Source organism: Triticum aestivum, chromosome 5D, assembly GCF_018294505.1.
Source record: "Triticum aestivum cultivar Chinese Spring chromosome 5D, IWGSC CS RefSeq v2.1, whole genome shotgun sequence".
Classification (NCBI taxonomy): Eukaryota; Viridiplantae; Streptophyta; class Magnoliopsida; order Poales; family Poaceae; genus Triticum; species Triticum aestivum.
The window spans coordinates 457,022,410-457,049,530 of record NC_057808.1 but is presented as its reverse complement, the minus strand read 5'-3'; the positions used below and the strand labels follow the sequence as shown (position 1 = coordinate 457,049,530).

The window sequence follows — 27,121 nt, the reverse complement described above, 5'->3', positions numbered from 1 at the left end:
AGTGTTATACGGACGAAAGTGCCGAACCCCCCTGAACTGGTCAGAAACTGGGGAACGTCCACTCTTCGGTCCGGATATTATCCAAGATGCCGAAGAACAAGTCCGCATTATTCGCGAGAATCTCAAGACTGCTCAGTCACGTCAGAAGAGTCAGTATGACCGTCATCATAAAGACATGGTCTATCAACCTGGCGAAAAGGCTTATCTTCGAGTCACACCTATGAAGGGTGCTCACCGCTTCGGGATCAAGGGCAAACTAGCTCCTCGCTATATTGGCCCATTCACTATTCTCGAAAGGCGTGGAAAAGTGGCATACCAACTGGAACTACCGCCGAACCTTTCTCAGGTTCACGATGTGTTCCATGTGTCACAGCTCCGCCGTTGCTTCAAGGATCCAATCCGAGCTGTGGATCACGAAGTGCTCGAATTGCAGCAAGACCTCTCCTATAAGGAGCATCCGGTCCGCATTCTCGACCAAGCTGAACGCCGCACACGTCAGAAGGCGATCAAGTTTCTCAAAGTCCAGTGGTCGCACCATTCTGAAGATGAGGCCACTTGGGAACGAGAGGATCGTCTGCGCGAAGAATACCCCGCGCTGTTTCCTTCTACCTCCTAAATCTCGGGACGAGATTTCTTGTAGTGGAGGAGATTTGTAACACCCTGGGAATCATGCTACAGTAACCCCCTGTGATTAAGCTAATCATGTTGCTAAACAGGGCTTGATCACATTTGAACCACACCCTTGTCAAACTCCTAGTTCAAACTTCAAATATAATTAAAGTGGAAAATAAAAGTTTTCAAAAATTCAAACAGAAATGTTCAGTGGGTTCTAAATAATACACTGGTAATTATGGTGGAGAAAACACATTTTTATAAAATGTCTAAATACTTTTAAATGAAATAAAACAGAAAAGGAAATAAACAAAAAAGAGAAAACAGAAAACAAAACAGAAAAAGAAAGCAAAAGGAAAAAGGCCCGCTCCCCCCCCACTGGAACCGCGGCCCAAACCCCCCCGGCCCAAGCTGGGCCGCCACCCGCAGCCGCGCCCCGGCCCAGCCCACCCCCCCCGCCCCGCGTCCCCTTCCTGTTCCCCCGACCGGGTCGGAACAGGGGAGCGTCGCCGCCGAACCCCCTCGCCGGCGGTGAACCCCGCGAGAGGATAAGGGCGCCAGCGGCCCCGCTCCCTCGGGCCTCTCTCCCACTCACCCCGCTCGCTCCCTCGGCCTCTGCGCCTCTCCCCCGGGTCCGCGCCGCTCCCCTCTTCCCCACGCCCGACGCGCTCGCCGCCGTTCACCTTGTTCACGTGGCCACCGTGCCCCACTCGCCTCCTCGCCGTGTCGTACGACGTCGCCGCCCTCGACTACACCCCCTCCGCCTCTCCGTCGAAGCTCAGAGCCACTGCAACCGCCTCCCCGAGCTCGCCTTCAACCTCGGACGCCGGCGACCCCCTTCTTCCCCGGCGACGACCTGCTGCTACTAAGCCACCCACGGGCCTTTCTTGCGCCGCGCGGTGAGCTCCTCTACCTCCTCCCCCTCTCCGCTAGCTCGCTCGCGCTCCGTAGCGGCTCCCCCACGAGCGCCCGAACGCGCTGCCGCCTGCGCTCGTCGCCGGCGTGCCTCCGGTGACCAAATGGCCACGGGCCAGCGCCCGTTGCCTTCGCCTCCTAACGCACGACCCACCTAGCCTCTCCGTTCGCTCGCTAGCATGCTGCGTCGCCCTTTCCTCTGGCGTCCGACTCCGGTCGTCCGCCGACGAGCTCGCCGCGCTCGATTCCGGTCACCCCTGCCGCCACAACCACCACCGTTGGACGCGGCGCAGCCGTAGCTTTCGAACGCGACCGAAAACTCCCTGAACGGTGCCCTGTACGTGGATTCCGGCGAGGTCCCGAGCGCCTCCGCCGTGTTTTCGGTCGCCGGCGTTGCTCCGGCGCCGGCCACCGACGTGGCACACCTGGGGGCCACCCCCTGGGTCACTGCCAGTGGGCCCCCTGGTCACCTGTTGACCAGTTGACCTGGTCAACTGGGCTGACTGGGCGGCCCCAGCCACTGACGTGCGGGCCCCGCCCCTTAAAATAAATAATTAAAATGATTTTATAATTAAAAGTAATTAGTTTAACTAATTAGTCACTGACATGTGGGGCCCATCCCTCTAATTATACTGTTAGTTTAGTTTAACTAAATGTTAGACTAACAGAGGCTGACATGTGGGTCCCACTGGACCCACCTGTCTGGTTTGACTGGTCAGCCGACCAGTTGACCTGCTGACGTCAGCATTACCTCATGCTGACGTCATAATTCATTTTTCTGAATATAAATAATTCCAGAAATTCAAATAAACTTTGAAAATTCATATCTTTTAAACCGTAACTCGGATGAAAATGTTTTCTATATGAAAGTTGCTCAGAACGACGAGACGAATCCGAATACGCAGTCCGTTCGTCCACCACACCTCCCTAACCTATCGAACTAGCAACTTTCCCCCTCCGGTCCGTCTGTCCGAAAACGTGAAACATCGGGAATACCTCCCGGGTGTTCCCCCCCTTCACCGGTACCACCTACTGTCGCGTTAGGACACCCCTAGCACCGCTCACTGTCATGTCACGCATCGTCATGCTTATGTTTGCATTGTATTTACTGTTTCTTCCCCCTCTTCTCTCCGGTAGACTACGAGACCGACACTGCTGCTGCCCAGTTCGACTACGGAGTCGACGACCCCTCCTACTTGCCAGAGCAATCAGGCAAGCCCCCCCCTTGATCACCAGATATCGCCTACTCTACTCTCTACTACTTGCATTAGAGTAGTGTAGCATGTTACAGCCTTTCGATATCCTATTCTGATGCATAGCCTATCCTTGCTACTACTGTTGATACCTTTACCTGCAATCCTACATGCTTAGTATAGGATGCTAGTTTTCCATCAGTGGCCCTACATTCTTGTCCGTCTGCTGTGCTATACTATCGGGCCGTGATCACCTGGGCGGTGATCACGGGCATATACTTATATACTATATACATGACACATGTGATGACTAAAGTCGGGTCGGCTCGTAGGAGTACCCGCAAGTGGATCTTTGTGGCGGAGCGACAGGGCAGGTTGAGACCGCCTAGGTAAGAGGTGGGCCTGGCCCTGGTCGGCGTTCGCGGATACTTAACACGCTTAACGAGATCTTGGTATTTGATCTGAGTCTGGCCATTTGGTCTATACGCACTAACCATCTACGTGGGAGTAGTTATGGGTATCCCGACGTCGTGGTATCAGCCGAAGCTCTTTTGACGTCAGCGACTGAGTGGCGCGCGCCGTGTTGGACCGCTTTGACGTAACCGCCGTGATCGTGTGGGTTGCTAGGTCTGCTCGCGGCCGCGTTCGCAACGTGCAGGTGTGCATAGGGCGATGGGCCCAGACCCCTGCGCGCATAGGTTTAGACCGGCGTGCTGACCTCTCTGTTGAGCCTAGGTGGGGCTGCGACGTGTTGATCTTACGAGGCCGGGCATGACCCAGAAAAGTGTGTCCGGCCAATTGGGATCGAGCGTGTTGGGTTATGTGGTGCACCCCTGCAGGGAAGTTTATCTATTCGAATAGCCGTGTCCCTCGGTAAAAGGACGACCCGGAGTTGTACCTTGAGCTTATGACAACTAGAACTGGATACTGAATAAAATACACCCTTCCAAGTGCCAGATACAACCCGGTGATCGCTCTCTAACAGGGTGACGAGGAGGGGATCGCCGGGTAGGATTATGCTATGCGATGCTACTTGGAGGACTTCAATCTACTCTCTTCTACATGCTGCAAGATGGAGATGTCCAGAAGCTTAGTCTTCGACAGGACTAGCTATCCCCCTCTTATTCCGGCATTCTGCAGTTCAGTCCACTGATATGCCTCTTTACTCATATACCCATGCATATGTAGTGTAGCTCCTTGCTTGCGAGTACTTTGGATGAGTACTCACGGTTGCTTCTCTCCCTCTTTTTCCCCCTTTCCTTTCTATCTGGTTGTCGCAACCAGATGTTGGAGCCCAGGAGCCAGACGCCACCGTCGACGACGACTCCCACGGCACTGGAGGTGCCTACTACTACGTGCAGGCCGCTGACGACGACCAGGAGTAGTTAGGAGGTCCCAGGCAGGAGGCCTTGCCTTTTCGATCGTTGCTACTTTTGTGCTAGCCTTCTTAAGGCAAAACTTGTTTAACTTATGTCTGTACTCAGATATTGTTGCTTCCGCTGACTCGTCTATGATCGAGCACTTGTATTCGAGCCCTCGAGGCCCCTGGCTTGTATTATGATGCTTGTATGACTTATTTATGTTTTAGAGTTGTGTTGTGATATCTTCCCGTGAGTCCCTGATCATGATCGTACACATTTGCGTGCATGATTAGTGTACGGTCAAATCGGGGGCGTCACATCGACGTTCCTCTCGAACGCCAGCCTCTGCCCAGCGATGGTCTGCGCAAAAGTTTCATCGGGTCGTACAATCAACGTGTAGGCATCGTATCGCTCATCCCATGCCTCCTTAACAGTGAGGCGGGGAGGAGCACGTGATGGTTGATATGAGTTGTGTGTGCGAGACCTTTCCTGCCCTGTACGGGAATTGCTGGTAGATATGCTTGACATCCCAAACAATGACAAGTGTTTTGGGATTAGAATCTGACTACTCATTGAGGAGGGCAGGATCCTCCTGGATGGCCTCCTCCGCGTCACGGCGATCCCACTCCTCCTCCTCCGCGATGTTGGTGGCATCTTCTGCTGCTTCCTCCTCATCGAGCAGTCCTTTCTCCTCCTCCGAGAGAAAAACCTTTTTTGGTCGAGGGGGAACCGACATGGTGAAAGTGGAGAGGAAGAGGAGCTATGTGAGGCATGGATGGTGGAAGTGGAGAGAAAGAGGGACGACCTTTTTATTCCAGCAGGCGGCGAATCTTGGCGGGAAGGGCGCTGGCAATTGGGCACACGACGTCCACGAATAGTTGGCTCGCTTCATGATGTGATGGGCGCTGGCCACCCGTGCCATTGGTAGGGAGAGGAGGTGGACCACGCGTGAGGATGATGAGGAGGTGAACCTTCCTCTCGTGGTTGCTGGAAGGCGAACCCTCCAAAAACCAAGCCCCACAACCTTCAAATTAGGAGGCCAGCCAGCTCGATATAGAGCGTCCTTCATAAATTATGACGCTACGAGGTTTGCTAGAGCGGTCTTATTTGTTAAAATCGTTATATTGGTGATTTTATTTTTTGCGCGCTAGGGGGTGGTATATTGGTGATTATTATGATGATTGGGCTGTTTTGGCGACTCAGCTGGAGTTGCTCCAAGAAACACAATGAACGTTGACGTCCATTTACGCGGGTGTACATTTGGTTCGGAGCATGCAATGATGCACTGAGCTAACAAACTTTTTATTTTGGCTGTCTCTTGCAAGTGGCGGCCAATCGAATCCATGACAGGTTCCTTTCATGGATATAAAAACATAGGAGTGTATAACAAATTTATACAAATATAATTTCGAGTACCAGGAGTGTATGTACCGGCAGGAGCCAGTTGATGGGCAAAACAGAACGCAGTAAAATATGTGTTTAGCTTGTCACCAGGCTGGGCTGGTGAGTCCTGGCCATCTCCGACCCGGCCCTGTCGGCCCACCCAGGTCCAGCCCTAAAATCCAGGGATGGGCTTGCCCGTGGGCCGGGCTTGGGCCTGAGTTTTGAGCCCACCAACACGGCCTGGACGGGCTTGGGCTTGGCATATTGGCATTTTAAGGAGAGGCCCGGCCCACGGCCCTAAGCCCTAAGGGCTTTTCAGGGCTTTTTACCAGATGGGCCGGGCTTGGGCTTGAAAAGTAGGCCCGATGGTAGGGCTTGGAGGGCCTGGGCCTCAGTTTTCTGCCATGGGCTTTTTTAGGCCCGGCCCAAGCCTGGCCCGGCCCATGGCCAGGTATAGCTGGTGATGAGGAACATTAATAAGATAATTCTGATGCCATTGTCATCACCCAGGAAAAACAACATGCGGCGCGGGAAGAAAAGGAACTCAAAACTGCTTCAATTAATGTACTCCCTCCAAGCCAACTTTTTCCGTTAACCGGGATCATTAATATGCATGCATGCATGCAGGAAAGGAATGTGAAGGAACTAGCACATAGTTATTATGACTACATGCATGCAAGTATTAAATAAGTTGTTAGTACGAGAAAACATCATTAATTTTTGCCTCGATTACTGTTAGTGGCCTTGTATATATATGCAAAATGTAATTTTCATAGTGGCCTTGTATAAGGGAACGGAGGGAGTACTACAACTTCAAGGGTTAGTCGAGCAAATATATCATGAAGCAGATGAGCCTCCCATCTTGATCATCTCTGTCCACTAGTAAGATGCCCGTGCGTTGCACGGAACACTGAAATGCATTGATCCGGGAGTCGCTTATTTTATGTGGGGTAATCTCATGTGTAACAAATATCGATAGGTTTCTTCAGATATTATTTCTTCTCTAGGGCTCACAAGCATCTGGGTGAATAGTAAATGTAGGCAAATAGATATAAAAATATCTTTTGCAAACAAAAGCGTTCAAGTGTTCAACCTGCATCCAAAACTTTTGAAGAAATAACTCTTATTGTGCTTTGCAAAAAATAATCTTTAAGAATTATTTTTTGAGTATCGATTTTGTTTATTTTTTCTAGACCACCACGAATGTAACTCAGGATGACTTGGAAGGGGGCAGAGGAGATGGCGAGGAGGAGCGGGTCGTGGTGGTGGTTGGCAATGCAGCCCGAGAGAAGGCATGCGAGGAGTTGGGGGCAGACGGGCGCCGAAAGCGGCGACCTCTCCAGATCCTTATTGTTTTTTTCTGAGATGGCTAGACGAAGTGAGAGGGAGAGATGACTGAGCGTGAGAGGCAGGGGGTTATCTAAACAAGCGAGTGGAGTACGGGGGTCTTTTTGCAAAACTGACATAGCTTGTCTCAGATGCGTTGGATGTATATCGAATGGTTGTAAATGAAGGATGACAGGCACATCATCATCATCAATTCAGCTTTTTATAGGAGTAGAGATATCACACTGTCTGCTGAGCTCGCTTTGCGCCGCTAGTAAGAAAGAAAGAAATAAAGTACAAAAGAGATTTCCCTCTGGTTTCTAGAGAAACCTAGAGATTTATGATGTGGAAAAGATGCATCAAATCTGCATTGCCAGCTCGATGGCTCCGTGCTGGCCACAGAATCTGTTTGATTTGGTCAGCAATTCTCTTGCTTGATGTGTCACAGGTTCTTTGCATTGACCTGAGATGGCGATTTCTGGTCAGACTCTGGCCTTCGCAGAGCAGACAAGGATGCTTAGCTTCAGAGGTCAAAGGAATCAACTGGACTATTTGCAGCGGCCTTAACTTCCTCAGTCCACACAAATCACCACTCGTGCCAATGATACTGACCGTGCGTTGCGTGTCTGAACATTTTGTTTGAACAATCGAACCAAAGAGGAAATGATCTACAAGTCCAAATGATCAAAGATATGTGCATAGATAGTAGTACTATTTCAGTCCCCTCAACTACGAACTGACGACCACTTGCACTACTTCAGTAAACACAGAGCAACATGATAACTTTGCTACACATTTCCATTCCCACTAACCAACACACCCAAAGAAAACACCAGAAATGTTCACACCAAGGGACTCAAAACACTGCACTTGGCACATGTAAACCTAAACGAAACGGCTACGGAAACTATAACACAGCTCACACCAAGTTAATTAAAATCACAGGAGTAACCAGGGAGTTTGGCGTTTCATTCAGGCGTCGGCGGAGAGCTGGCGCTTCTGCTTGGACAGCTTGGCCTGCAGCTTGTCGAGCTTGGCGCTCATGCTCTTCTGCTGCTCGCTCACCGACCCCTCCTGGGTGCTGCACATCTGCGGCTTCATCTTCAGGCTGAACCGCCTCGGGACATGGGACGCCCAGCCGCCGCCGCTCTTGCCACCGCCGCCGCCGCCGCGCCCCAGCTTCTCGATCTCCTGCCGCATGTCCGAGCACTCCTTCTCCAGCTCCGCCAGCCGCATCCTCATGTTGTCCATGCCCACCTTCAGCACCTGGTTCTCCCTCACGGCCGCCGACCACCCCCCGGCCTCGCCGGACATCGCCACCCCGCCGCTCCGCAGCGGCCTGGAGGACCCTTCCAGGTTGTCCGACACCAGCAGGCACCCCGCGATCGAGGTCCTCAGCTGCAGCTGCTCGAAGAAGAGGACCTGCACCACCACGCGCAGCGGCAGCCTCTCGTTCTGCGCCGCGTGGGTGCACGCCTCCAGGGACAGCTTCTGGCAGTCCATCAGCCGGCATAGCTGCTCCCGTTCGCCTTCTGATAGCCAGGAATGTGCCTGTGAGCAACACAAAATCAAAATGATGTCATGCAGCTGCAAATGCAGATTGTGCGTATGTCATGCAGATGCAGATAGAAGTAGGATACAAGATGTACCTTCAAGTACACATCAATGGCGCGGTAGAGGCCATCATCTAGTGGCCGGGCATACTCAGGCAAAGCAGATGCTAGAGCTTGGAATTTCGGAGGTTTCAGATTGACATCCGGTGCAACCTCTGCAAGATAGCCATCAAGCAGCTTAGCAACAGCAGTGATCGGTATCATGGAAGGGGACGCCATCATGTCATCGATGCACGGGGAGCAACCGCCGTTGGCTTGGTCCATTGCCAGAAAGTGCTCAAGAATCCTGTGCACGCACTCCACATTGTACAGTGTTTCCATGGTGTAAGAGTAGTTTGGCAGCAGTAGATCTTCCAGACTGGCCTGGTCAAGCTGCATGCCGACGCGCTTCTCCAAGTTGGCAATGCAGGTGGAGCTGGCTTTCAGAATCATGGATGTTTTAAGCAGCCCGAGCAAGAGTTTTGTAGGCACCAAACCCTTCTGAACAGGCAATAGTCTGTCGATCTCCTCAAGCAAGTTCCTCTGTTCTACATCAGAAAGAGTGCCAGCCAGGGGCATTGTTCCCATACTGTTGCGCCTACTGAGTCCTGGGATGTACTTCCGCGCATAGTATGCCAAAGAACCAGCGATGATCTCAGGCCGTATGCGTCGAGACTCCATGCCAGATAGCAATCTCTTGTACATGGGAAAACTCAATGATGAAACATCGTCATACCACCAGTCTGAACTGAAGTTTCTGGGCCTGGCACCGGTGCTGATCCCATTCCACAGTACACTGCCTCCAGGGCTTTGCATGATGCCGTGTTCCCTTATCGGCCAGCCAAACAGGTTCGGATCAGTGGTTGCTTTCGATGCTAATGACTCGATGCATCTCTTAACAATTTGAAGATCTTCAGCATGAGGGAGAAGGTCATCGCAGGTTTCGAGGGCCTTCAAGGAATCTTTCCAGTTACGAAGCACCACCTGGTTAAGGAACATTTCTGTCTGTGCAATCAGGTTGTCATCAGATATTTCTTCAGTCATCTGGAGATGCTCAGAGGCACAACGCAGGTGGACGACATTTGCAGCAGATAGTTCTATTTTCACTCCATAGCAGAATCTTGCCACCATCTCAAATGATTTTGCACACCCTGGGATATCATTTAGTTTGATGATGCTCTCTTCCTGGTCTGAACTCTCCTCAATCAACTGTTCAAGAACGGCACTTTTGGAAAGTAAAGGGAACTGCAAAGAGGATAACCAACATTAAGGAGAAAAACAGCCAGTGTATAGTGAAGGTCGACAAGTACAAGGTAAGAAAAATCAGTAAAGATGCATGAATGACCACTGAGAAAGTTAACAATGTCATGTGCATTTTTTCAAAAGATGAAATGTTGCCACAAATTAATTCTCCAAAAAGGAGTGCTTATCCTTCTTAATAAAGACAACATATATTCCTATAAATCCACATGTAGTTCCTTGCTGATTTATAATAGACAATGTTTGCATGTCACGAGAGACTAAAGTTTGTTAGTTCACCTTGATGCTTTGAACTACATCCTTTTTAATACCAAAACTTTAAATATCTTTCTTCTGGGGCGTTCTAGTAACAAGTTATACAGTAGCTGTTTCTAGCGCCATAGAGGGCGAATAATTTACAGACACTAAGAGGAAATGCATATTACCTTATGAAGGTGGAAAGACATATCCCCAACCTCCACGGTAACATCACTGGGCAGTCCTGTTGTGCAGAACCTAGAAGGTTCAAAAGCAGAAGAAAAGTCAACATCACTATATCGGACGTATTTAAATACGAAACTTCACAGAGCACATTTGAACATATATATATCGACGGTAATGGTCCCTTTGATCTGATGCCACAAACAATGGTGCTAAAGGTGGTTGATTTCATGAAACATGGGAAGCTTGGGTTATCCATTTAAAACAAAATCCAAACCTGCTCCCTACTAAATAATTACATGTTGGTTGCATCGTCCTCTATAAATGAGGAACGATAGCATCTCGCTGCCAACCAATGTGATGTGGATCCATGAAAAACTGCAGGCGAGCCCCACCGGCCACCACAGACTGATTGCAGAAGCGGTCAACTGCATTCAACTGTGCATATTTCATATTTTTGGGTACAATAAGTGAATAACACCCCCACCATACTTGAATGGTGGAACTGTATCTAGCATGTGCAATGGGGCAGCAAAGCAGGGGAACAATACCGCAAGTCTTCCCTGATTTCGTGAGAAGTATTCCTCATCAACAAGTGTGTCGTCGGTAACAAAACGAAATTTGAAATTCCGGCTCACGCCTTCTTTTCAGCATTTTTTTTTTTTTGGCAACTAGCATAGCATTTTTGAAACTAATGTTTTCAACCCTGAATTTTCTTTGTCAATCACCCATGCATGACAAGCAAGGAGGAGCAAGTAAACCAACTCTGCTAACCCAATCCCATGGTTTTGCAATTGAAAATAGGTGAATATGAAAGTGGCCTGTAGAGGAGTAGAAACAAAACGACTGCAGCAGATGCATCACGCAAGTGCAGTCCAGCCAAGCAAGCTAGACTTGTGAATTATGGCACCCCCAGACAGAGCTCCACCAAATTCGCACCAATTTGAGCAGAAACCCCAAGAGGCCAACCAACTACTCTGGTCCTAGTTTCTCCCCTAAATTCTTTCTTTCAGGTTTCAGCTAGTAGGAAAAGAAGGGCAGGAACAAGACAAGAAGGCCAAATTCTGTATCCGGGCAAGGGAGAGCGAGCATGTGTATGTACCGCAGAAATCAAATGAAAGCTAAATTAACGCAGAGAAGAACAACGTGCGAACAGGGAGGAAGTGAATAATGAGGGCAAGAAATTTACCACGCCTGTCCCTGCCTTCTGAAGGCGTCAGGCTTTGATCCCAGCTTGACCGACGCCGACGCCGACGCGGCCATCCTGGACGACGAGGGGCCCAAAGAAGGCTGTGGGAGTAGGACTCGAGCGCAGATGAAGAAGCCCCGACCACCAGTCGAAAGCTCAGGCCATGGCCTGGTCTGCCCCTTTCTCTCTCGCTCTCTCCCGCTGCCGCCGGAGTCAGCTCCCCGCGAAAGAAAGAAAGGGAGGGGAGGGGAGGGGAGGGCAGGGCGCAGGGTCAGCAGCGATACATGGTTGGAGACTCTTTTGGCGACGGGCCTGCTGCTGATCCAACTACTCTTCTCCTCCAATAAACCAAGCGGGGGTTGCAGAAAGAGGAGCACCAATTCAATTGAAGCAGTTGATGGTGGGCGCCGGCGCCGGGGGGATCACCTCACCTCACAATGGGGGTTGGGGAGGAGGCCAGCAGGCGAGTAGTTGGGTTGGGGGAGGAGGTGGAGGTGGGCTCTCTCTCTCTCTATTTCTCTCTCCTTGAAGACGGCAGTTTCTATTGTGTCTTCACCCTCCTCTGCTCCTCTCTCTCTCTCTCTTTCTCTCTCTCTGCTTTCGTGGGTGATTAAGAAGCTCTCGGGGAGTTTGATTAGAGGAGAGGTGGAGGTGGAGATGGAGAGGGGAAGCAGTTGGCGCTGTTTTTTTCCCCTCTAGTACTACTTCTACTCCTGTATTTTTTTAGGGCTTGTGGTCACAGGGACAGCGCCATGACTGGGTGTAAACGAGCTGCAGAGATCTTTTTCCTTTTCTGGTGGCAATTCATTGCCAGCTCGACATTGTTTTGTTGCGAGGAGGAAGAAAAAGGAATCGGGTCAATTGGTAGTAGTAGGCGTCAGACGGAAGGGCCAGACGACAAGGGAGGGCAGACAAGGCAGCAGGTCAACTAATGGCTGGTTATTATTATCAATCAATTATTTGGTTGGGTCGACAGGCGGAAATGTTGCGGCTGCAGAAATGCACGGCTGGTTCCCATCGATTGCAGCGGAAATGGTGGGAAATAAATTAGAGTAGTAGTAGGAATCTATACTTGTGTGATAGAGAAGGGGAAAATGTAGTAATGGCGCAAGTATCCCAAAGCTAGGAGTAGTAATATTTTTGGAAGGCGTTCTAGTATATTCCAGAAAAAAAAAGGGTGTTTCTTTTTTCTTTGAAAAATAAAAGCAAGGTGCGTATGGGAGGAGCGGGGGGTGTGCGTTCCTGCCTGCCAGTCTGCTGCGTGGGTTGTTGGCGCGGGAGTTAATATTTCTACTGATGATGAGGAGGGCATTAAAGGCTCTGGAAATCTTGGGCTGCGTGTACACAGATTCTCTGAACGAGAGAGAGAGAGAGAGAGAGGCGGTGTGCCAGTACAGCCCGGCAACGTTTGTTTATGCATGCATCTTAGCCACCGCTTTGTCCTCTTGACCTCGATATATTTCCGGACGTCCGTAGCATTTTCAAATCTAGGTACGGTTGTCCTCTAGTTCTAGGGTTGCACACTTGTAGCTGCAAATCCTTTTGTTAAGAATCTTTGGAGGCGCAAATCAAATCGTCGTATATCTCATACTACTGCTATTTGTTTTTTGGGAAAAAAAATGGAAGCTTGGGCTACCGGCAAATGTTGTTCTCGATTGGGGGTGCATGTCTTTAACCTTACGTAGTCGGTAGTATACGTACGTGCCTGGAGAAAACCCAAACCACCTTGGTGTGATAGGAGTAAAATAAAACAGGTGGCTTGTTTGGGGGCTAGCGTGGCAGTTGCGGGGTGCTTGCGTGTACGTGCAGATGCCGCCGCTGTTTGCCGCGCCCGGCTGGGTGCACAAGGAAGGTCAACTCGTTGGGACTAGCTCGATGCATGGATGCTGGGTGTTAATCCAGTTATTATGGTTTTGCACTTGTGATATAGTATGTGAATCAATCATTGTACGCAGTGTCCAAACGTACTCTAACATGAACACACATATGTCCACCACGGTTCAACGAAATTCAGTTCGGGACTATGTTACCAGCTTCGAGCAGACTCCGTATAATGCCCCGACCCGTAAAATAACCGTTAACATACGGGTCCGCGCGAAAAATATTGCCCTACCAGACCTCGCAAACACGTCGGACCCGTAAAAACTTTTGCAGGGCGCGGCAAAAGTCCCACCCCAACCCACGAAAATGCTGGTCCCCCTCGCCCCATCGGTGACTTGTATATAGAGGTAGCGGCTAGCGCGGAGGGGGGGGGGGGCATTTCAGCCCGCACTCCCCACCTCCTCCACCGCCGCCTATGATTTCGGCCATACCAGCCGTCGGGATCACACCGGCGGGCCGCCACACGCCCGAGATTGTCCTCCACCACTTCCTCCTACCTCGGCCGGCCGGATAGTTACAGGTCGGCGGCTGTTTTGTCGCGGCTGCCGGATTTGGCGTTTCCGGCCACCGGTGGCTGCGCCAAGCCATGGATTGGTCGGGGAGCACCCCGCAAAGCCCCGGCAAAGCCGCAGCCCCGCATGCAGGTACTGATTCGTCCTCTAGCCGCCGCCGTCGGTTTGCCGGCAAGTACTCGGCCGACCGTTGTCCGGGCTCGTCGCTCGCGTAGCGGCTCGCTGATGCCGCTCATACGGTGCGACGACTGCAAGCAGACAGTGATACGCAGAACATCTAGCACGCCGAAACACCCTGGATGGGTATTCTTCAAATGCGAAAACGACGAGGTATGTTCTTGTTCAATTTCGATAGCTTATTGAGATGGTCATGTTTGTAGGAAGATGGATGCTCATTTTGCTCTTGAGAAGAAGAATGCATCGATTTATTGATAGAAAGAAACTTAATAGTTGTTCGTATACTCGTTGCTAGAATTGAGGCTAATGATGTGGCTGCATATGCAATTAAAGAAGAAACTAGAAGAGAAGCAACGTCTACTTCTTTAGAATCAAAGAAGAAGAATGAAGAATGCAAGATCAATAATCCGCAGATCAACAATGAATGCATGGAGAAGATGTTGATGCAACTACTGGGAGCAGTTATGAAAGTTGGATATCTTCTAAAATGCATGATTGTGGTTCTTGTTTTTTTTTGTCTTACTATTCTAGCAAAGATTTGGTGTATTATTTATGTATCCAATATCCTTGAAGAAAATAAAGATGCAAAGAAATGTGTTTTCATGCCCTAAATTGAAATGCAAATTACTGATTTGCGGGCCGGCGGTTTACGGGTCCGCTTTTGCGGGGTCTGCTCGGCCGCCGCCCGCGCCGGCCCGCAAAACCGCTTTTCCGCGAACTGTATACGCAGTTTACGGTCGACATTATACGTGGTCTGTTAGAGATGCTCTTAGATGTACTATCTGTAATCACTACTTCCCTCCGTTAACTAATATAAGGCGTTTTGGATCATTATTAAAATAGCGATCCAGCGGGGGCTGGGCGGGGGTTTTCCCCTGCCCTATGCTGTTTCGTTGCATAAATCAAATCAAATTCCATCGCATCGGTAGTTCAAAACATCTCATATATTGGGGGTGATAAACACAACGAAGCGAAGAGGTTTAAGATCTTCCCATCTACTTTGAGCGCTCAAATTTGCGGACCATCTTGGCGTAGATAGATTCTTTTCTTTTCTTTCTACTGAAGGCCATCCTGTGCAATGCAAGGAGATACGACGCACGTTGGTGGCGCATGTTTGAGCCGTACGCCACGACTCACGAGCACATCGGGGAAACTAAACCATCCCAAAACAATAATTTTCTATGCTATGCCCCAGGTGTAATAGCATGGGCAGACATGCGTGCAGATGACGCCGTTGCTTGTCAACTCCTCGATCGGGGTTTGTAGAGTCTCCCGTTACGTTAGCCGGCGGTGTATTATCCAAGTTATGACTACTCCCCCAATCTTATCGCCACATGCGTACGGATTGCCACGCGACCTAGTTTTTTTTCATCGAAGTTCGGACTTTATTCAAAATAACAGTAGTCGGTTACAATCTGCCCGTAGGCTGGGTCGGATAAAATCCGGGCTGCTCTCTAGCCAGCATTCCGTCCCATCAAGTGTACATGCACGCTGAGCACAAAGATGGGCCGGCACATTTTGTTTCCCTACCAACATGTCGAACCGAAAAAGAAGTAAAAGTAACGACGTACTCCACTAACTCTCTAAAGATGGGCGAAGCAACCGATCTAGAATTGCCTCGCGAGTTCCAGATGTCGACCAACTGTGAGCAGTCCACCTCCATGATCACATGTGAGAAACCTCGGAGTTGGGCGAAGATGACCCCCTCCCAAAAGGCCAGTAGCTCGGCGATGAAAGGGTCGAAGCGCCTGGCAAAGGCTTACACCATGCTCCTAGGAAAGAGAGGTGAGAGCGAGCCACCCCCCGCCCCTCCCCTAGTCGTATCTGCATACACTGATCCATCAGTGTTTATAGTGATACATCCCGCCTCCGGAGGACGCCAACCCTGGCTCGCAGTCCTGGTCCGTCATCCCGGGATGTCGATGATGGAGAGAGCTTCATGCACCCGTTTCAGCGCCGTGGCCGGGTCATACCCGTCTCGGCCATGAGTCCAGTTATTCCTTGAAGTCCAAATAGAGTGCATGATGGAGATGATTTTGCACCGTGTATCATCAGAGAACAAGCTGTCCAACAGAATGTCACGAGCCCAAGTATCGGGGTGCAGCTGTGGTAGCTGGAAGCCGAAGCGGTCCTTAGCTGCTGCCCAAAATTTCCTTGCATGAGTGCAAGAAACAAGCGCATGCAGCAGATTCTCATCCATGGCCATGCAGATGTCACACCGGCCGCTGGTTTTGATATGCCTGTACTGCAAGGTCACCGAGTCCGGTAAGATGCCTCTGAGAACTCGCCACCAGAACACTCTAACCTTCGGTAGCACATGGATCTTCCAAAGTGCAGTCCACAGCTCTCTGTTTGCCGATGAAGATTCCGTTATCGTCCCTTCCTCTATGGAGCCAGGCTCGTTGCGAGTCATAAGAGATCGATACGCTGACTTTACAGAGTAGTTTCCTGACTTTTCCAAGTCCCATGCCAAGATGTCTTCCCCTCCCACAGAATTGAGGGGAATATTCAAGATTGCCTCTGCGTCAGGATGTAGGAAATTTTGGCGTATTAGTTCCTCATCCCAATTGCTGCTCCAGGAAATTTTGGCGTATTAGTCCGACCACCCCGGCCCGTCGACGCGACCTAGCTAGACGTGGCTCATAGCGTCCCTTTTCTTTTCGACACCGCGAATTCCAGCCCTGACAAAATTGTGTTCGAGCTTCCAAGCAAGCCCCTACACTACACGTCTACACCACACATCATAGCCGGAAGCACCAAGCCGGTCGGCACCAACGCGCACGGTAACAAGACAATCATTTGGTACCAAAAGAAAGGGAGATGAGATCCACCGTCGCACACGCCCGACGAACCGTATTTGCATGCAATCTGACTGTTATCCGTCCGAGACCACACGAGAAAAGTGTCGCCCTACTACCACTACGAACTGCCGCTGGTGCTTCCAACCGAAAGCGAGAAACGACGACGGGGGTGGTTGACGGACGCACCCACATTCCAGCCTGTGTAAACGAGTCCGCCGGCCACCTAAAGGTCAAACGGTTCTCATCTCATCTGGTCCATCGGCCTGTTCCACCACCACGCCATGATCGACCGTCGCGTCGACGGCGGTCGGACCACCGCCGTGCGCCACGACGGGTCTCGGCGTTTACAGAAAAAAAAAATGCAGCGTTGATGATGATGCTACAAACGGTATGCAAAATTGGTGGGTGAGGGGCGCTGCTGTTGCTGCATTGCTGCTCCAGGAACATACGCTGGTGAAACTGGAGCTTGGCTGTTTTCTTTTGTTTTTGAAGAAGAAGAAGAAAAAGGAGGGCGGCTGCTGTTAATCCAACCGAAATTTCAAGTGTGAGGTACGGCATCATCTGCATCCTGCGTCAATGCTGGGCTGGAGCGGCTCAGGGTAGCTGCATCAAGACTGGGCCATCTGCGCACCAAAATCAACATGAATGAAGGGAGTCAGAATCTCTCATGGAGCAGCCAGCAAACATAATAATCTTTCAACAATGCCAAAGGCATGCATGCGCTTAAAATCAACACTAATACTATTCACCTAACATCTCAGTGAGCTTTGATGTCAAGATAATTAATGATACCTTTACCTAGTTCTGATATATCTGTCCAGGAGACCACATGACAAAACACATAAAAACAAGGTCAAAAGGCACAAGCATATACTAAGTGGATCCCACTTGCTTCATGTTTTTATGGCCCTGGTCATGGTTTGGTCAGCTATAGTAATTTTTTGTCCGTGGTAATGCCTGATTTAAATCCTTGACAGTTCGAGCAGAGGACTATTTACAAGTATAACAAGAAAAAAATAGCCAATCACTATTCGACTAAATTAATAGTACAAAGTCATCAAAACCTGGTCAAGTTTATTGCTTGTTTCTGGCTAACTTGAGAACATACTGTTTCAGAGGTTTTTTTTTCATGGCCTCAATATTATTCATGACTAATCCCTCCAGTGATGAAAGAGCGACGATTTTTGTTTCTCAAATTTAATAATGTACCACTTCAACCACTAATATTATTATTGTACATTCGAGAGATGATGTAACCATTTTTTTATGGCGTCTTTGCTCATATCATTTTCATATATCCAAACTACATATGCTACTAGCCAATAACTATGATCAAAATAATATGGTTTGACTGGGGGAAATAACATGCATGAGTGAGTGCAAATAACAATAAAAACATGAATTATATCTACTTTAGAAAATCATAATCTTACTCCATAAGTCAACGATTTTTATGAAAAATTGCTCAATTTAGCATTCTTTCTAACCAGGTATAACCAATCGGTTACCGAGAAATTTCCAACATCTCAAAGAAGCACCATTGGACATGTAACTAGAAATTATAAGACTAGGGCTATTACCAGTTCTGTAACGTTTCTGTTCCTTACTGCTTCAGCGAAAGCTTGCGCAGCTTGGGCATCTGCTTCTGCCGCCTCTGCTTCTCTCGTCGCTGCTTCAGCTTCTGCCATGAGAGCCTCTGCCTCTGCAACTGCACGAGCAGCAGCGGATGCAGCCTCTTCGGCGGTCATGGTTATCATATGCGCCAATTCAGCATCAACTTGAGATTTTGTAAAGGTTTTAATATCATCACTCTCTATTTTCTGGGGCTCTCTTTGCATGTCTTCTAGCAGCAGTGTTTCGGGGCTTCGTCCCTCAGAGTACATTGAACCAGGTGCAGGTGCAATCCTGTACTTCCGATTAACCTGCAATATTCATAGTGGCATACTAAAATGGCCTGTAGTCTATACTTTTCATACGAATAACTATATCCTAAGCTGAGATAACAGCAGTCCATTCCTCATGGCTTAAGCCACTTCACATGCCCACAGAATTTGCAGAACCAAGCAGCTGGTTGGCTCAAAATTCAAAAGGGATAAAGAATAAGCACCAAGTGATAAGTCACGAACAACAGTAATCCCAGCAACCAAAAAACACTTCCACCATTTTAGTACAAATAAATTACAAAATTGCAATTCAATGAGATTCCACATGAAACCGAATAGGAAATCATTATGCAAAACTAATTGGTGTTATCTGGCACACATGTTTGGCATTGTTCTTGTAGTCTAATAGAGTATGGTACACACATAAATAAGTGTATGCATATTTCGGTACACATATGCAATTATGCTGAAACATGCACATATTGGAAATGATTCGTAGATTCTGGCATTCTGCTTTAGTAAATATGCCATCGATGCCAACTATTCAGTTGAATGAAATTAGTCTTCCAAATGTTCTCATGAAGTAGGTGGTATAGAAGTAATTAATTAGTTTGACGCTGCTCCATGAGTGGTGACCAAATAGTTCCAACTCAAACATCAATACTGTAATAGCTTTATTATTCCTCTAGAAAGGATACATATGAAGTTAAGAACTAAAAGGGCATTACCTCTATCAGTTCTCCACTGGTGGTCAAGTCCTTCAGGTTTGCAGACAACATGCGATCAAAATCACTAGGTGGCCAATATTCCTCCTATTTGGAACCAGGTTAGTAAAGTTATCACATGAAAGGTGAAAGCAAACAAGGGTAAGTGCAATATGTTCCTACAAGATTTCTATTAGCAAAAGGGAGCAACTGCAAACACGGTCATCTCTTCAAAATGACATCAAAGCTCTACAAGAAGTAATGATGTTTGATCAGCAAGGAACAGGAAAGAGGAGCTCTACTGGATAGTGTCTAGACCATGAACGTCATGCTTAGCCAACCCGGGTTTGAGCCTCCTTACTCTAAAGGAATGAAATCTGTGTGACGTCTCTCCTCTCTGTCGCATTCTTTTTAGCAAAGGGGAAAGAAAAGGATGCAGCAATTCATTAAAGAAAAGATGGATCAGTAGCTGAGGTAGGGTTACAAAACTGGAATCAGGTAGGGCATGGCTTTGGGTCAGTCTCCAAGGCAAGAAAACTGATTCACATTTCCTGCATTTTGAATTCCTTTTTTTTAAGAATGATTACATATTTAAAGTTGGCAATGATGTTCAGGAAACCAGAACCAGTCCAGTTCTGCTTACTGCTCGGTTCTACCATGTTTTCGACACCCTGGTTGTGGCAGCCAGCAGATAGAAGAGACTATAGTATGTTGATTGCCCAACAGAAAATTGCAGGATATCTTGAGGTACCAGACTTGTTTTATTATGGAATTCTACTAGTTGCTATATGTGAGCTCATTTTGGTACAATAGAGTCAGGCTAAATATAGTTTTTATTTTTGGTAAGAACTCTGTTTGCATAGGATTTCATTTACTGCCCATTAGTCCATTGATACTATTTTTCTCTCTTTGTGGTGCTGACTCACGGGCGACCAAACCCTCTCCAAAAACTGTCGAATAGTCCAAAGAATTTTTTGTCAGTCGAGACAATGAACCCATACACGAGAAGCTGGCATGGGCTGACTAAATATAAGTACATAAAAATGAACATTAACAAAAATAAACACTTCCGTAAAAAAATGTAAACAGTAGCTAAGCAAGAAGACAACAATAAGAAAGTTTACAGAGATTGCAAAATATATGCCTCGAGTTCTAGAGAGAAAATAAAATAAAACGAGGATGCAAACCTCTATGTACTTAGCAATCGTAGTGCTGTGTGACCCTGTAGGCTCATTCAAGTTCTTGACAGATTCCAATATGATATTGTTTAGCCTGCAGGCAAGCCATTAAAACAGTGAAGCATCCATAATAACTTGTCTTGGATAGCACTGTGTGACAAGTAATAACTGTCAGGATTTATGGTATACAATGTTATATAAGTATGATTACCTTGACCGCGATTTCTTTGGAATTGAAACATTCCACAGTTCACTTGACACTGATGCTATAGGCTGTTCATCAACAATTTCGTCATCAACATCAGAAGCAACTGTGCTCTTTGCCATTGGGTGATCATTCCTCCTTGGAGTAGCTCGGTTCTTCTTCATGGCAGTCCTTCCCTTATCCATAGAGCCTGATTCGGTGAAAAATACGTTGATGTTGCGCCACTTGTCCTAAGTAGTATTTAGCAGACAAAAGGCATGCACGTCAATAACTAAAGATGATATATGGAATTTAAAATTAAACAAAACATGATTTGCAAGAAGAGAAATTTTGGATGGCCCTTATTGAAGTAAGTGACCTCAACAAAAATGCAGTGGCGTGTAAACAGTTCTAACCTTTAGATCAACATTTGACCGGCAGCTCAAGATGGACCTGAAGTCATCATCTTTCAATATCAGGCGCCAACTTCCCACTCCATACCTTGCTATGCCAGCTCTAAGAGCAGCCTCTTCCTCTGAAGTCCACTTTTGCTTTCGAGCACCCATGCTTAGGACCAATCTCCTCTGTCAGATACAATACGAACACGAGGGTGGACCTTCTGACCTGAATTCATTACATCAGAACATTTTCAATACTTGCAGAACAAACAACATGTATGATGGCGAGTGCTGGATTACATTTGGTCGATACCCACAGCAAACACTGAATATTCTTAAATCTCCTAAATAAGGATATCTTGCCCGAAATATAACATGCAGAAAACATCATACATAAGTAAGAGAACTAGGATCATAGCCCCCTTTTTGGTTAATAATGCAATATACTAGGTTCATAGCAAATTTCATATACCAAACAATGGGGGAAGTGATGAAGTACCATCTGAAATCTGGGAAAATCTATAGTCCTTAAAAGAATAGTTGCTGTTTAATACCAAAGACGTTCTATTTCGCTCATTGTAAAATACAGCCATCATTTCCTTAGTGATACACATTTGATCACAACGGTACTTTGATACCAACGAAATAATGGCCCTTAAGATATGGCGAAACAAAGCTGCAAATTAGGTTTACAGGATAAATTCAAATTAGTTATTCATCGGAAATAATGTGAGAAGCTAAAACATGTGGTGACTAGGCCGGGGGTAATTAAAACTTCCACTTTCAGATAGAAAACATGTAGTGACTTCGATCATTCGATGCATCTTCGGATAAGCGCAAGTTGCAAGCACTGTTTCATATGGTTGTACCGTATGATGCAACGCCCAGGAGGCTTGCCCACTGGTCTTCCCTTATTAAAAAGAAACACAGTTTGATACATGACAAATTTCATTGCTACGTCGACAAGTGCCTAATGGCTCAAGCAAACTATGAGAAATAACAATAGAAGACATAAAACATAGCCATTATAACTAATAAGAGCAATAACGATGGGCATTTAACAAAGCTATTTGCTCCACCATCTCTGTTTTAGGAAACACATCCAGACATTATTGAAGTACTGGTAAAGTGCCATTGGTTCCTAATAACAGCTTAAGTATCTGTTAGGCTGCTCGTCAAATTGAACAAATTATCAGCGCAGAAATTGATGCATATGGGACATACATGGCTCATTCATCATCAGAAATAGAAAATATGACTCGGCACCTAAACGACTGCTGTGGACTATGACCAAACCCTAGCGTCACATACACGGTGGCGATGTGATAGTCTTGCCTAGTGCATCAGTATCACCAAGAAAGTTCACCCCATATTTCAGATTTGACCAAACTGACATGCCGAAGGGAGTCTTTCAAACAGAGATTAATGCTGGACAGTGAAACTTGGTACACGCAAAATCACTTAAAAACCGTTGCTGTGCAGAATCTAATCTAATATGCCTACAAAGGACAGAACTTTACACTTTACAGAGACTAGCATTGGCCAAGAAATAACACAGTAATGATGAAACATATAGTCCACACAGAACCATCTAGATACACAGCACGATGCGTCCACAATCAAATCCCAATCGCAGTAAAAAAACACCATGATGCTTGATTTTGTAGTTAGATCTAAATCAGCTAAACCGGGCATAATAATCGAATATGTCACACCAAACTTCGTGTCGAACAGAGCACGTACGGAGGGTTTACTGCCGGCTTCTCGGCCCCAATGCTCGCGCCACGTTAATCGCGGCCAGGAACTACGGGGCGCCTATGCAGTCGCTCGCCTGGCGATTCCGAGGCCAAGAACCGTATCAGCACAATACGATTGATCGGAGGAAGACGCTGTTCAAAGGGCAAGAAAATAAAGAGAGAGCCCAAACAGAGTCGGGGGTAGCCGGAACGGATTTGGGGGGAGAAAGGGTGCGTGCGAGGGATCGCGCGAGTAGTTCCAATCCGAGGAGGAAAGTTAGGGATTTGTTTCGAGAATCGTCGACGAGATATTACCTTGGCGGCTGCTCGGTGCCGGCTGGCATTGAGAGAGCTTGGTGGCAGGAGGGGGCACGACGAGACGAGGGCAGAGAAGAAAGGAAGGGCAAAGAGGAAACTTTTCTTCCGGAGGATGGGATTTTACCAGGGCTCTGTTTCTCCCCTTCCTTTTCCTTAGGGTGTTAACAGAGTGCTCTTCTTGAATTATACTACTACTCCTTTCGATCCACATTAATTGTCGTTGATTTAGCACAACTTTAATATGTTTTCTTCCTGTGGATGTCCATAACAAAAATGACCGCCTTGTCCAGCTACTCCCTCCCCTGCAAAGTAATCGAAATTCTAGATCTCATAAGACTAATACGGTGTTTTATATATTAATATGTTTTTCCCATATAAATTTTACTTCCGACAAATCTAGAACTTCAATTATTCTAGAAGATAGTGCTGAGTACACTCGCTCTTCTCTACTTTTATGTATGGGTTTATGTTTATTTTTGTAAACGGGGTTAGAAATAAAAATATCGGAGCAACAAAGAGTCCAATTCACCACATCCGAACTATGATTTTGGTTTAAATGTTGTTTCTCCCATGGTCGATCCATGGCTCAAGAACCATGCTGCCAATGAGCCCAACTCTCTATTTTCGTTCTCTTCTCCGTTGCATTTCCATGGGTTTTCCTTCCTTTTGTCATATTTCGCTCAAAGGATCGAATGAAAATAGTGCATCAAGTTATTCGTGAGGGACAATCTTTCCCAAGGATTCAAGATGGGGAAGCCTAGAGTCAATGACTCCAACTATCATCCATGTACAATCCATAGTAGACCTGATGAGGTCATCCTTACTATAGTTACATCCACAACCCCTACACCAGCTCAAGTTTCAGAAATACAAGGATCAATGACTAGAGCCTAATTATTATGTTCCTTAATTTCTAGGAACTTCCACTATTGTTCATGAGAATGTGATGATGCCTAGTCAGATGTATTTGCATTACCCAAAAATGGAGGGACTAGCATGGACAAGTATGACACACACCAGAGTATGATCAAGCATGGAGATGGCAATAGACACGCAAGGAGCAAAGACAGAGCTTCAAGTGGTGATTTCAGGACTTTGAAGCCACCATGGTGACACGTAAGGGACATGAATAAAAAAATACAAGATGACACTTTATAATTTCGTCCATAGTCATCTATAGGTGTTGTCTCACCTTAGTTTTTGGTTGGGTCCATGTATTTTTGGAGTAAAAGACTAAGTGCAGTTTTTATAGTTCGTTTTTAGAGAGGAGATTGACTTAAGGTTGGATTCGACCCCCTTCCCATCCTTGAGCTAGCTAAATCTCCATTTTCCACTCCTAAAATACCCCCGCTCCTTAGGGTGTTGTTTTAGGGTTTGGTTTTGTGTGCTCGAGTTTTAGTGTTTGCTACTCTTTGCCATAGACATGAGAGTCAGTGAGACCTCGTGTACCACACATCCTGATGAGTGGTATTTTTACACTCCTCTACCCTTTGTTTAAACCAAGATATTCGCTCCGATATTGCCACTAATGACTAATGAAAGCATAGGATTCCACAAATCCTCTCTTTTTTGTGTTTCTGTAAGAGATGGGCTAAATATGGATGAAATCAAATGAGAACATGAAAAGGAGTGAAGCAGGAGATAGAAGAAATCAGGAGGAGGCGCACTAGAAGCAACAGAGCAAAAGACAACGTTTCACGCGACCGCGACCGCTCGCATGAGCGGTTGTATGGCATGGAAACCGAGGCTTCTCGTCCATCTGAACAACTTTTATAAAGGGTTCAAGGCCGAAATGTCAACAGAACATCCACGAGAAGAACCAGAACATGTTTTCTGACCCGTAATTCGGCATCTTCCCTCCCGAGCTGCACCTCGGTGATTGCGAAACACAAAATGAGGTTGAACTAGTTCTCGAGTAGATGCAATCCTAGGGTCGGACATGTTGCCCAATCCAAGTCTCAGGGGCTACTGAATTGATGATTCAATGCCGAAAATTTAAAGTGTAATATGGTTTCCGAGGAGATTACGATCCTCAGGTTGGTTGGCGGCACCCAACCAGAATCTCAAGGGCTACACACCATGTTTCTGATCCTAAAGTATGCTGCTGAGTAAGGACTTGATCCTCATGTTGATTTCATGAATCGACATAAGTCTCATGGGCTGCTGGGATCATTGGTTTTATGTTATCCTTCAGGTGCACCTCGTATTTTAGGCCGACACGCACCTTGAGGGCTACTGGCTATACATCTCGGAAGAGAATAAATTGCAACCAACTTGGCAGAAAACTTTTTTTCGGAGGCCGACAACCTACATCAACAACTCAAGACCGAGGTGGTGCACCACTTTGGAGGCAATCTGGCATTGGAGCTTGGCTACAAAAAAACAAGTCACTTGATAAAGGCCTAAAGGGCTCCTCGGATGCCGGGACATGTGAACTCTTCGGATACACCTCGGTGATCCTCAAGATCGGAGATGAGAAGATTTGTTGAACCAACTTTCAAGAATGATGCCCAAACACAAAGAACAATTCAGAAGAACCGAGGAGTGTCCCCAACTTGAAGACCGGTTTAGGGGCTACTGATGGTGTCCTAGACTAGGGGTACTCACCATGTCGCCCGGCCAGGAGAGCCGGACCGAGGACCACGGTGGAGGTTAATTAATGAGCCTCTTCAGGCAGCCCATGACATATACAAGGACATATAAAAGGAAACTTCCACAAGATTTGGCGCACAAGACGAGGACTCTCTAAATCCTAGCCCTCTGGTGCATTATATAAACCAAGGCTACCCTAGTCGATAGAACATACTCGATAGAGGTGAGACATTCACATATGATCTTGAGGTAGATCATCTTGTACTTTGTACCCCATCCACAATCAATATAACGGAAGCAGGACATAGGGATTTACCTCTTCAAGAGGGCCCAACCCTGGGTAAAACATCATGTCCCACTTTGTCATGTTACCATCTAGCCAAGATCACCAGCTCGGGACCCCCTACTCGAGATGTGCCAGACTCAACCCTGACACCCCCCACGAAGTTGTCGACATCCATCGCAACCTCATCACACATGTCTCGTTCATCTTCATCAGCTTCTGTTGCTAGTGGGGGGCTGCTAAACGTATCATATCATCTTCATCGGTTGTAGTTGCCTTCTCCCTCTCATCCTATTTTGATTCATCCTCTTCCTCCGCCTCTTTTTCACATTCCACCTCTTCTTCTTCTTCTTCTTCTTCTTCTGAAACTTGTAGTTCTTCCTCCTCCATTTCTTCCTCATATTCATCAGACTCAAGAACTGCCCTCACATTTCCTGCTAGTAATTTCCCTTTTTGCCTTTCCTTTATCATTGGTTGTCGCTGTCTTGCAATTCTTGGCTCGCTGCTGGTGGTCCCACCGACATCTATCCTCATCCAACTTGTCCACACCTTGCATGAACTTCTTGATTTGGGCTGACATTTTTGTGCACATTTTGTGTACCAGCAACCTTAGCTTCTTCTTTTTCCGCAACAAAAAAGCGAAACAACAGAAAAAGGCCAAAAATGTGATCCCATTTAAAAACGATGAAAAATACATTAGGGTTGTAGTCCTATGACAGCTTCATCCCAATAAACTTCTGTACATGTTGTACATGGTTCAACTTTCAAAAAGGCTATCGTGTGCGCATCATGAGAACTCAACTTTCAACTATGTAAAGAAGATGGAAAACTCAAAAAAGAGAGTTAAAATGGAAGTAGTGTTGATTTAGTAACACAAGCAAGTGAGACACTAGTTATAACAATTGTAGCACTGATTATGGGCAACTCTGTGGTTGATGTAAAAAAAAGAGTAGTAAAAAGGTCATACATTTACTTTTATTCTAGAAAACATATGCCATTCTTTACCTCCCCCATGTATTACATGTCCATAGTGATGAAACCCATAACAAAAAAACATGTGAGTTTAGACTAGCAAAAACAAAAAACAATTGTTCTTCTAACACAGACAAAGCAGGTGTCACTAGTGAGCAACTACATGATGATACAACTCATACAAAAAATATATGGCAGCAATTCCTCTAAAGTCAGGTGTCATGGTATCATCCTGACAATACTACGGGGCT

At 47.0% G+C, this 27,121-nt stretch overlaps 2 protein-coding genes across 3 annotated transcripts; both read right to left on the bottom strand.

Annotated features, from left to right (window-relative positions):
- Window positions 1–7,471: 7,471 nt before the first annotated feature.
- Window positions 7,472–12,045, bottom strand: LOC123122728 (BTB/POZ domain-containing protein At1g30440). Its single transcript, XM_044543058.1, has 4 exons — window positions 11,252–12,045; window positions 10,068–10,137; window positions 8,440–9,627; window positions 7,472–8,341 (listed from the first exon to the last, which is right to left on the bottom strand). Exons 1-4 carry the CDS (start codon window positions 11,323–11,325, stop codon window positions 7,763–7,765), a joined length of 1,911 nt encoding a protein of 636 aa, XP_044398993.1. The 5' UTR covers window positions 11,326–12,045; the 3' UTR covers window positions 7,472–7,762.
- Window positions 12,046–17,013: 4,968 nt separating this feature from the next.
- Window positions 17,014–23,155, bottom strand: LOC123125503 (single myb histone 5). 2 transcript variants are annotated; one of them, XM_044545984.1, is made up of 8 exons: window positions 23,021–23,131; window positions 22,713–22,800; window positions 20,988–21,195; window positions 20,599–20,822; window positions 20,397–20,481; window positions 19,234–19,317; window positions 18,203–18,544; window positions 17,014–17,245 (listed from the first exon to the last, which is right to left on the bottom strand). In XM_044545984.1, exons 3-8 carry the CDS (start codon window positions 21,135–21,137, stop codon window positions 17,231–17,233), a joined length of 900 nt encoding a protein of 299 aa, XP_044401919.1. In that variant the 5' UTR covers window positions 21,138–21,195; window positions 22,713–22,800; window positions 23,021–23,131; the 3' UTR covers window positions 17,014–17,230. The 2 variants fall into 2 exon arrangements, with proteins under 2 accessions (XP_044401919.1, XP_044401918.1); XM_044545983.1 differs by lacking the exon at window positions 22,713–22,800 and having other exon boundaries at window positions 23,021–23,155.
- Window positions 23,156–27,121: the final 3,966 nt, after the last annotated feature.

What these genes read in the sequence shown, in the direction of transcription:
- LOC123122728 (XM_044543058.1), bottom strand. Translation starts at nt 11,325, where the DNA reads ATGGCCGCGTCGGCGTCGGCGTCGGTCAAGCTGGGATCAAAGCCTGAC. An exon ending in AGAAGGCAGGGACAGGCGTG is followed by an intron (nt 10,138 to 11,251) that starts GTAAATTTCTTG and finishes TGAACCTTCTAG; the next exon opens with GTTCTGCACAACAGGACTGC. An exon ending in CCATTGATGTGTACTTGAAG is followed by an intron (nt 8,342 to 8,439) that starts GTACATCTTGTA and finishes TGTTGCTCACAG; the next exon opens with GCACATTCCTGGCTATCAGA.
- LOC123125503 (XM_044545983.1), bottom strand. Translation starts at nt 21,137, where the DNA reads ATGGGTGCTCGAAAGCAAAAGTGGACTTCAGAGGAAGAGGCTGCTCTT. An exon ending in GGTCAAATGTTGATCTAAAG is followed by an intron (nt 20,823 to 20,987) that starts GTTAGAACTGTT and finishes AATACTACTTAG; the next exon opens with GACAAGTGGCGCAACATCAA. An exon ending in CGATTGCTAAGTACATAGAG is followed by an intron (nt 19,318 to 20,396) that starts GTTTGCATCCTC and finishes GGTTCCAAATAG; the next exon opens with GAGGAATATTGGCCACCTAG.